Source organism: Stomoxys calcitrans, chromosome 1 (genome assembly GCF_963082655.1).
Source record: "Stomoxys calcitrans chromosome 1, idStoCalc2.1, whole genome shotgun sequence".
Classification (NCBI taxonomy): domain Eukaryota; kingdom Metazoa; phylum Arthropoda; class Insecta; order Diptera; family Muscidae; genus Stomoxys; species Stomoxys calcitrans.
The window spans coordinates 127,339,351-127,350,918 of NC_081552.1; the positions used below are offsets into that span (position 1 = coordinate 127,339,351).

At 39.3% G+C, this 11,568-nt stretch overlaps 1 protein-coding gene across 1 annotated transcript; it reads right to left on the bottom strand.

The window, feature by feature from the left end:
• Positions 1-622: 622 nt before the first annotated feature.
• LOC131994233 (uncharacterized protein K02A2.6-like) lies at positions 623-1,857 on the bottom strand. Its single transcript, XM_059360827.1, has one exon. It carries the CDS (start codon positions 1,799-1,801, stop codon positions 833-835), a length of 969 nt encoding a protein of 322 aa, XP_059216810.1. The 5' UTR covers positions 1,802-1,857; the 3' UTR covers positions 623-832.
• Between the last annotated feature and the right edge of the window lie 9,711 nt (positions 1,858-11,568).

Genomic DNA, 11,568 nt, shown 5'->3' on the forward strand with positions numbered 1-11,568 from the left:
AACCGATATAGCTCTTTTGCAATCTCCAATGACCTACATCTGTATTAAGTATCTATGCAAAATTTCAAGCGGATTGCTTTACGCGTTTCACCGCTATTGTGACTTCGACAGACGGACGGACGGACATCTCTAGATCGATTCAGAACATCGAGACGATCAAGATTATTTATACTTTTAGGGGAATATTTCGAGGTATTACAAACGGAATGACTAGATTAGAATACCTCCATCCTATGGTGGTTGGTATAAACATTTCTTTTGTTTAACTTTGGGGTTGCATTCCGAATTTCTATATTTATTGAGATTTTATTAAATAAATATAAATATATGACTTATAATAAGGACAATGTCTTAAAATTTAATAAGAATCTTTCTTTCGTTAAAGTGTTTTTAATTAAAGTGTGTTTATTTAATTTAATTTTAAAAATTAAACTTATAGATTTTTAATCAAAGTTGTGTGGTTTCCTTCAATTTATATGTAATTTCTTTATCTTAAAGTTATCATACTGCAAAATAACGTATCTCAAATTAAGCTTAAGATATACATACTTATGTCAAGGACGAGATCTTAAAGATCAAACGTACTATGCTTATGGTCAATAAATCTTTGTGTTTGTAAAGCTTCTGTCAACAAACTGACTCTTTTTATTATATTTTTCAAACAAACAACATTAAAGGAACAAGCTAGTCTACTTAGTTTCATCAAAAGTTTCTTATAAATACGAGTATAACAAGTTATCATATTACAGTTCGGCCAACCTGACAATATGATTGCCCACAATCATGATATAAAAATTGTGTATATTATATAAGTGTGACCAATAACATAAATCTATAACCTAGGTGTCAACCATTTCCGAAGTCGCTTTGCTTCAATTATACCCTTATATGGGATCTGTGTCAGTTGACAATTGTCAACATCTCTCACAACGTAGCGATCATTATCTAATACTTTTTCAATAATGTAGGGACCACGATATTTTTCACAAAATTTCTTATTCTTCCCAACTGTATTGTCAATATTCATAATAACAACATAATCACCCTCATCGTAACGTTTTGCCGGTTCATGATGTTTGGAAAAGTATAATTCGTTGTAGTTCTGAGATCGCTGTATAGAATTCAATGCCTTAACCCTCATATCCCTCAAATTTAGTTTCTCCTCATTACCCATTTTCTCATCTAGATATTCCGACAGCTTATCTACCACCACCCCTCGTTGATTCGTTCCAAAGAGTAACTTCGCTGGGGTTTCCTTTGTAGAACTGTGAACACAGTTATTGATAGCATATTCCACCTGGGACAATTTCAATGACCAATCGGAATGATCTATTGGGTCACTCAATTTGCTCAACATGGACTTAATAATACGATTTACACGCTCAACCTGCCCATTTGCTTGTGGAGAGGCAACCGCCACCTTAACATGATTAATATTATTTTTCAAAATGAATTCAGAAAACTCCAATGACGTAAAACATGATCCTCTGTCCGAGATTAGGCGTCTTGGTCTACTGTAATAACTAAAATACTTTTCGAGAGAACAACAAACCTCCTTAGTGCTCGTCGAATTTACAGGATAAAGTCGAACAAATTTTGTAAAAGAATCAACTACCACTAAAATGTGCTTTCTTTTCGATTTAAATGATGGAAGTGGTCCGAAGTGATCCACGTGTATCGTATCGAATGGCTCCGCCACCTTTGGAATGCTGTACATGTTCTGTTGGTTTATTCTAGCTGGAGCAGCATAAATGATACATTTTATACAATTCTTAATGAAGCTATCTATCTTATTGCGCATGTCTGGGAACCAAAAATTCTCTCGAATCTTATAATAACATTTATTTGTCCCCAGGTGTCCAAGCTTCTCATGTATCATTCTTATCACATTATCTTCCATTTCCTTTGGGACATATAAACAAACGGTTGCACAAACTTTCTTAAATAAGAGACCGTCTATTAGGTCAAAATCACATATCTCTTCCTTTTCCAAACGTTTACATAAGTCCTTAATAACAGGATCTCTAGCTTGGGTCAGTTGAATTTGGACATCGAGTTGATTCGAATCTACAGAGCAAATCATGTTACATCCCACATGAGGGGATATTTCCTTTTCTATACATCTGCTTAACATATCCACATGACCCATAGAAGAACCCTTCCTGTGTTCGATAGAATAGTCATAATTCTCTAGTTCCAATGCCCAGCGGGATATCCGAGGATTAACTTGTCTCTTGTTCAAGGTCATTGTAAGTGAATTGCAATCTGTGACTATGGTAAAATGTAATCCTTCTAAATACACACGAAACCGGCGCAACGCGTAAATAATTGCGAGTGTTTCCAGTTCGAAGCTATGATATCTCGATTGAAAAAAATGCTACGGGGTGGAACTTTTTATCATCCTGACGCTGCATCAATATTGCTCCGAATCCATGAGAACTTGCATCACAATGTAACTCCGTATCGCTTTTAGGGTTATAGATAGCTAATACTGGGGCCCGAAGTAAACGAGACTTTAATTCACTAAAGGCCTTTACACATTCTTCAGAGAAAACGAATTTTTTCTCTTTACGAAGCAAATCTAACAATGGCCTTGCAATATTTGAGAATGACGGAACGAATTTCCTAAAGTAGGAAAACAACCCAAGACAAGTTTGTAATTCCCTATGATTCCTTGGCATTGGTATTTGTTTCACAGCTCGCAAGTGATTTTCTGTCGGCCGTATACCTTTTGGGCTGATTAAGTATCCTAAATACTCTAAACTCTGATAACCAAATTTACATTTAGTTAACTTGATACATAATCCGTACTCAAAAGCACGTCCAAGTACAACCGCCAATGTCTGAACATGAGAATCGAAATCAGAGGATGCAATCAATATGTCATCCATATATATAACCACTCTATGGTCCTCTATTAAGTCGCGAAATATACCATTTATAAAGCGTTGAAAGTTTGCTGGAGCATTCTTTAAACCAAATGGCATCTTCAAATACTCGTACTGTCCAAATGGGGTTACAAATGAAGTGTATGGAATTGAATCATTATGCATTTCTATGTTGAAAAATCCATCCTTCAAATCCATGAGGCTAAACCATTTTTTGCCTGATATGCTCTCAATAGAGTCCTCGATGAGGGGTAAAGGAAAGTTATCCCTAATAGTCTTTTTGTTTAACGCTCGATAATCGACACACATCCGCGTTTCCCCTGTCTTTTTCTTTACCAACACAATTGCTGACGTGTATGGAGAATTGCTGTAACGTATTATTTTCCTTTCTAACAAATCACTAACAATCTTCTGCGTTTCCTCACGATCACGAACCGACAATCTTCGGGGAGAGCAGTGTATTGGAATATCATCAGATAATTTAATCTGCATCCTATAATCAGATGACTTTTTATCAATTCCCTTTGGAGTTATATAACGATTATGAATAAGATCTTCTAAAGTCTTCTTCTGGAATGAATTTAACAAAGGATTTAGATCAATATCGTCCGTACGTATCACTTGGGAATTCACAGGACTATCATAAGAATTGCTTATCGTAGATGGTGTAGACACCGAGGTTATATTATTATTGTCATTTATTTTTCTTGTGGATTCAAATACTTCTATATCATTCGTAGTTTCCTTGACTTGAAGTAATTTTACATTAAATGCATGCATAAAGTTCCGTCCAAGAATCATTGGAACATGAATGCTCTCGTTCGGAACAACAAGTAATTCTATTTGTTTAGACGATTTTTTAAATTTTATTAAACAAGAAATATTTCCATATATTTTCAAAGGGGAATTGCCAACTCCAACATACGAAGTTGGTATTAAATTCTTCGAACGTATCACACCAGTCGGTAATAAAGACATCTTAACCAAACTAATTGGGCTACCGGAATCGATCAAGCACGAAATATTCGCAGAATTAGTATATTTGGATCCACAAGAATATTTAAAGGCCACACTTACCATTTGTGTTGTGTCTACAATATCATTACTACAAAATATGGGAGCAGTAACATTCATCCTTTTAGGACAATCCTTGTAAAAATGTCCCATTTGGAAACAATGGAAACAAGATCCCGGTGGACGTCGAGGCTTATTGCAGGTGTTCTTCATATGTCCAAATTGAGAGCAATTGAAACATCGTATGCCTTTAGTATTGTCACGGCCTTCTTTATGAGTACTGACTGTTTTTGACCTGCGTTTCTCGTATCTATCTATTCCATGCATCAATTCTTGTAATGAGTTTGATCCGTATAGAATGGATATGTTGTTGGTTTTATCTTCCATTCCGTCTATTATAATGTCAACCAGTTCTTGCTCGTTGATTTCGCCTTCTGCTGCAATAGTTTGCATTGCTACTATATAGGCAATACACGGCTCTGTTGGCTTCAACTTGCGCAAACGCAATTTTTGATAAACTTCTCCTTGCGTTACCGTTCTCTTGAAAATGTCTAAGAGCGATCTCTTCAACTCCTTATATTCTTTGTAATTTGAATTTTCCATGAACTCTCGCGCAGTTCCAACCAGCAAATATCTTAAGCACATATATTTTTCTTGGTCAGTCATATTTATAGTGTAGCTTTCAAAAGAGTTTATCCATTTTTCAATATTTCGTCCATCATTCCCAGAAAATTTCGGAACCATCATAGAGAGCTCGTCATAATTGATATTTGTAGAAACCTTTTTTCCACCGTTTTCTAAAGATTCAATTTGGTTTCGAAGAGCCAACATTTCTTGCTTCAATCTCAAAACTCTAATTTCACTCTCTAGTTCATCAGCTTCACGGGATAAAACGCTTGAACGAATGAAAGGGTCTGTTACCTGTGATGGAACAGAAGGTCTAGAAAATTGTCCTCGAAGTAAGTTTGCAGGAACGGAAACTGAGGAATAATTGACGGAGGGTACAGAAGAAACAACACAAGAAGATACGGAAGGAGGTACGGAAGTTTGTGTTTGCGGAAGAACATCACAGGACACGCCAATTGCTCTATTGTTAAAAGCGACACCCAATGTATTTGTATTCATTAAATCGGAAATAACTGATGAAGTCCGGGCGGCAGAAACAGAAGCAGCAGTCCCTGAAGTACCAGGAAATTGTCTTTGAACTGTATTTACAGGAACGGAAGCAGAAGAATTATAGACGGAAGGTACGGAAGAAATTACGGAAGGAGGCACTGAAGTCTGTGTTTGCCGAAGATTTGCACAGGATACGCCAATTTCGCTGTTATTAAAAGCGACACTCAATGTATTTCTAGATATTAAATCGGTTGAAGTCCGTGCGGCAGAAAAACAAGCGGCAGTTCCAAGAACCAATTCAGTTTGATTTGTGGACTCACCATTACATTGAAATGACTGAAGCAAATTTTCAGGATCGGCAGTTGCGGAATTAATAACGGGAGTTTCATTCAAAGTATTGGATGACATTGTAGTGACAGTAACAGAATCAGCAGAATCAGAAGAAACCACATTTCCAGAAGGCAATTCAGTCTGCTTTGATGGACCACCGTTAACTTGCAAAGAATCATATAATGTTCTCAATTGTGCAATTGACGCTGTTTCTGGAAATTCCACATTTGGAGCTTTCAAAGCTGAAAGAATTCTTTCTCGAGTAGGGCGTGAATCCATATTTAAAAAAAAAAAAATTTTTTTTTTTTGAGTCTTCTTTTTTTTTATTTATTTTTTTTTTTTTTTTTGGGAACCCCACACCTGAATTGTAAAGCTTCTGTCAACAAACTGACTCTTTTTATTATATTTTTCAAACAAACAACATTAAAGGAACAAGCTAGTCTACTTAGTTTCATCAAAAGTTTCTTATAAATACGAGTATAACAAGTTATCATATTACATGTTTAACACTTAATTTTTAAAAACAAGCATAAAATCGTATATATTAGGATCATTTACTTGTCATTGGAGACAAAATCGCTTCCTGAATATTACGAAAAAAATTCTTTTTTATTAGGACAATTTTTTTTTTTCAGTGTAGGGATGGAATTTAACGTCTTGATGGAGAATTTGTCCAACAATGGTGTCAGAAATTCCTAAACCAGCTGCGTGTTAGCGAACCGAACACCGAGGAGCACGCACAACTGACTGAATTACTTTGCTGATACCGAAAAAGCATCTAAGACGTTATACTTTTGCAAATGCAAATTTGCCCATGAACATCCATTAAGGAACAGGGTCATCATTTAAATCAAATATCTATTTCAATGTAAACCATAAGCATGAAATTGAGATATTTGAGGTCAACGTTAAACGTTAGATTTTTTAAAAACGCATGTAGGTTAGGTAAGGTTTAAGTGGCAGCCTGCCATCAGACTCACTTAGACGTTTTCGTCCATTGTGATACCACAGGAACAGAAGAAGGAAGATGCCTTCTATTTCCTACCGTTGAGCCATTAGATTGCTTTAAAAAGCCCAACAACTTCCGAATGTTCACATCCACCAAATCAGGCAGGTTCTCAATGAAAAAAGAACCTAATGTGAAATTCCTTCTAACTGCTAGTGCGGGACACACACACAGATGGTGGTCAGCTTCTGCAAGTCATTGCTGGCAACCTTCAGTCTGTCAGCAAGTTTTCCGATTAGACAGTGACCTGTCATGACGGACACAATGACTAAGGTGTCTGTTCTAGCCAGTGACAGCAAAGCGTCAGGCCTCTTCAAGTCTAGATTAGGCCACATAGTGAGATATCTCTATGGCCCGACATCCAGAACAGGTGATATTTGAACTCGTAAAGAGATCTGCGACAGTTGAGGGCGGTTTTTGTGTTCTGAAGTGCGTTCTCCATGGATTTAATGGCTACCAAGCTGTCTGAGAAGACATTAATGCCAATCGTCGTTATGACATTATATCTTAGCCATTCCATCACTTACTTAATTGCAAGGATCTCCGCTTGATACGCACTACAATGGTTTGGTAACCTTGTCGATATGACCAGTTTTACATCTTTAGAGTACACCCCAAAGCCCACCTGGACGTCTAGTTTCATATGTAGTGTATATTACCAGGGATATCGTAGTTCCAATTGGTTCTATAAGGAATGGTGGTATAGCATTTTTTTCATCAAAAAGCGGTTCAGTTGGGGTGTAATCCACACCGCCTGGAACATCGGATATTGTATCAATGACACAGTGTACGAAACTGCCACATGACCAAAGAGATAGCTCCCTTATCCTCACGGCAGTGGTCGCAGCCACAATATCCAGATGCATTAGATGTATCATTAAATTCAGTGCATCAGATGGTGTCGTTCTCAATACGGCTGTGATACACAAACAATCCATTCTTTGGATCCGGTTGAGTATAGAACTGTAGGTTGACTTTTTAAGCGCCGTCCTTCAGACCACAATACCATATCGCACCATATAGGTCTGACAACTGCAGTATGCATGACGCGCTGCCTAAACTCCCAACTTTTGCTAATGACTCTCTTGCAGGTGCCCTTTCCAAAATGATGGATTTTAAGTTCAATTTCCTGTTTTGCAAAACAACGAGGTATTTTGCGCTTTCTGTAAATGAAACATTCTCTCCTCTCAAGAAGACAGGTGCAACTGTAGGCAACTATTTTCTCCTGCTGAAGAGAACTACTTCTGTCTTCTGTCACTTTCGCTAACCGACTTCGCTGTTGCATTTAGAGCTTCCTGAAGTATATCTCTTAGAATGCTGGGAAAGAGTTGATACTTAGAAACTACATCTCCTTCATGATTGACGTCGATTTTACATTATTGAATGCACCTTCAATGTCAGGAAAAGTTACCATTGTACATTCCTTGAAAGCGACTACGTCGTGAAGGGCTATTTCAGTGGATTTGCCTTTACTAAATGCATGCTGCTGCCGCTACATGCGATCTCCAGAGATCTTTGCCCTACGATGTTTCTATCTATCCCTCAAGAGTCTTCAGCATAAAGGATGAGAGACTAATACGATGAAAGTCTTTCGCCTTCTTGTGGTAATGTTTTCCTGTTTTCGGAATGAAAATTACCTTCGTGTCCCTCCATCCCACAGGTATATATGAAATTCTGATACAAGCAAAGTATATCTCCCTAAGCCGGTGAACCAGTCTATCAGATAGCTTATAATTCCACCGGTGATATATCATCAGGGCCTGGCAACTTAAAGGAGTCAAAACTTCTTATCGCCGAAAGGTTTTTCGGCTCATACACAATTACCCTAATAACCTCCGACGAATGCATACCAGTCACAACCTCTTCTGGTGTTGGAGAGTTTCGCGAAAATGTGTATCAGCGAGTAGTCCTTGTGTCTCCTCACTAGACATTGTCCAAACGTTATCAGACTTCTGAAAATACCAGACCGCAATAGGTATCGAGGACAGAATCTTCCTTAGGCTAGAGACCTCAGATGTGTCCTCGACGGAGCTGCAGAATTCTACGCAGGATTTGTTCTGAGCCTTTCTCAGCTCGCCCTTATATTTTCATGTGGTGCTCTTATCACTTTCGCTCTGTTGAGGAGCTTTCTGCAGTCCTTCCTTACCCAGGTCATTTAAGTCACTCAAGGATACCCACGATAGTGGTATCCATTAGGCGGTTGATTATCCCGTTAGTAGGCTTGGAATGGACTCCGAAGACCCAATAGTTGCGGTGGTGGTATCAGACCGAAGCATGTTATCTGATACTAAAACCTCTACTGTGGACCGGCTGCTCCAGGCTCCACTAGCCGACAGCCGACTGGCCAGCAGGGGCTTTTGACGAAGACACCTGGTTCGAGTCTTAAGGACAAGGGCGAACCTATTCTTTCTTCGCATACCCATAATTTGCCCAGGGCATCGGCCTTCCCCGGCAAACCAACACACTCTTTAAGAGGTTGGAATAAGAGAAGACGCATCGATCTCAGGTTTATTCAGAGGCTCGGTGCAAATAATTCTAGATTTCTCACTAATAGGGAGAGATGCACCCTAAATTGGGCTCGGGAATTCGCTGCACAGTCTACCCCGAAGACTACATCTCTAGAATCGGAAACTGCTCCGCAGTCAGCCAATAGGCTGCGGTCACCTGGAGGGCATCCTATGCCAAAAAAAACAAGGGCGAACAATAGTAAGATGGAACCAAGAAACGATGCTAATGTCGCTAGGAACAGTTTAGTGATGGCAGTTGTTGACAAGGGAGAAGAACTGGGCTGCATACCTAAGGGTAATTGGAGTGGGATAGTCAATGGATTGTCATCAGTACGCTCCGATGTGCTTGTGGAATTTCCTGGGGCTCTTCCGGTTTGTGACGATGCAGGCTGGTATCGGGGCCGATACAGACTTATTGCCTTCGGGGATCAACGCTCAATTGAAATGTATCGTTGTGCGCTGAAAAAGATTGGTGAGATCTGGCCAGGTGCAGCACTGGATTATGTCAAGAAGGATATTCCTTCTTGACCAATGCTGCATGCTTGGATACAAGAATTCCCTCAGATACTGAATCCATACTTGGAAGACTAAGGGAATATTATCCCAATTTTTCAACCACCGACTGGAAGATTGGTGGATTGGATGAGGCTGATGGTGACCGAAGACATGGAATATTCGTACTAAACTCCTCAATAAGTCTGAAGGTGTTGTATCCTACGGATTCAACAAGTTGAAATTGAAGGTCTATAGAAGCGGTGGGGATAGGGAATCAGGAGACGACTCAGCAGTTTTTGCACTTGCCTGAGGAACTATCGACCACATCGCTTAAGTCTGGCGGATTGCAGGAGACTGATATCCCCCTGCTATAATCGAGACGGGATGGGATGGCATCGAAACGGGTCCCAACAGGCCCTGTGTGGGTGGGTCATCCGTTTGAACTGGGTTCAAGGTGTGCGGCAGCGGGGAGGCACGGAACTCAAAAAGTACTTCGACAGCAGCTCCTAGTGAAGCATCTAGGAGGAATCGTCCACACCACAAGTGTCCAGTGTCCTGAGGAAGAGTGGTTCCACAGCTTTCTCATCTTCCCCTGGATGCGTATGAAAGCTCATCATGACAAGATCTAACAAATCTTGTGACGAAGAGGCTAACACAACAGTTGTGGAAGTTTTGAGTCCTGACTCTAGTCCGGTTTCTACAGATAAGTCTTCACCATTGAAAGGCCGCTTCAGAGGCACTAAAGGTCCTCCTGATGGTAGGGGGATTTGAAGTGATTCTTACCCAGGAATCATGGCTGTGTGGATGAATGGTTCGTGGACTAAGAATTCCGGGATTTAAACTACTCATAGGTATAGGGAATGGAAGACGCCGAAACTGAATTCTTGCAAAGAGTAGTCTTAATGCTTTTCTTCTTCCGTCGCGAAGCACCGAAGATTTAATAGTAGCCAGCCTTGAAATAAACAAGTTTCATTACTGGCTGGCTTCCCTATATATGGAACACGGTTCAGAGATGCCGCCTTCAAACCTTAAGTTGCTGGTTGAAGCCACTTCTGCAGTGAATAAGAGCCTCATTGTACGAAGTGATGCTAATGCACATCATTGTATATGGGGAAGTTCGGATGTCAACGAAAGGGGTGAGTTGCTTATCAAATACTTTATAAGCTGCAATCTGACGATATGTAATAAAGGAGTTAAACCGGCCTTTATTACCAGGAACAGGCAGGAGGCACTAGATATAACCTTTGTATCAGAAGATATAAATGGAAGAATATGCGACTGGGAAGTGTTGGATGACCACAGCTTCTCTGATCACCGTTATATTAGTTTCAGCCTTGTGAAAAATACTGCGAAGTTGTCCCTCAGCTAAACAGAAGAAAGGCGGATTGAGATAAGTTTCGGCATAAATTCTGCACGTCTATCCCTTCTAGACCAGAAAAGGATGTGGAAACTGCGGAGGACATAGACATAGTGGTCAAGCGAATCACGAAGGTCCTGAATGACTCGCTTGTGTCAGCATATTTTATGTTCCCTATTATAGTATCCAAATTTCAGGTGGGATGCCTAGTGCGGCCGCCCCACCCCCAAAATTTACCAAATATATGTATAGACCAATCACGAAAATATGAGACTCAAATGAAAGGTTTGTATGAGTAGAAAATGTATCTGATTTCCAATTTTAGGACCAAGTGTTAGGGGACCACCATAGGCCCCAAAACACTTCTAAATCGGACATGTATATCGACCATGACAATATAGGGCAAAAAAGGTATTTGGGAGTAAAATACGAATCTGATATCAAAATTTGGGGCCAAGGTTTCGGGGGGCCGCCCCTTCATCCAAAGAAGACAAATTTACCGACCATAGCAATATGGGGCTCAAATGAAAGGTCTTTGGGAGTAGAACACGAATCAACATCAGGGAAAAAGTGTTTATGGGGCCTCCCCATCCCCATATGGTGGTATTTTAGAGTAGAACTCGAATCTGTTATATATTTTCAGGGCCAAGTCACTCAGCTTAAATGTAAGATTAGATAAAATCTTACATATAAGGTGATTCGGTAAAAAACCTCATTCACATGATTTTTAAATTTTTATATCGTAATTTTGGAAAAATTTTGTAAATAAATGTGGCTCTATATAAATGTGGCTCTATATATATATATATATATATGTAATATCATCAAACACAAGTAAGTTAAATATGCACATTG

Coding starts and splice junctions, on each gene's coding strand:
- LOC131994233 (XM_059360827.1), bottom strand. CDS start 1,801: ATGCGCAATAAGATAGATAGCTTCATTAAGAATTGTATAAAATGTATC.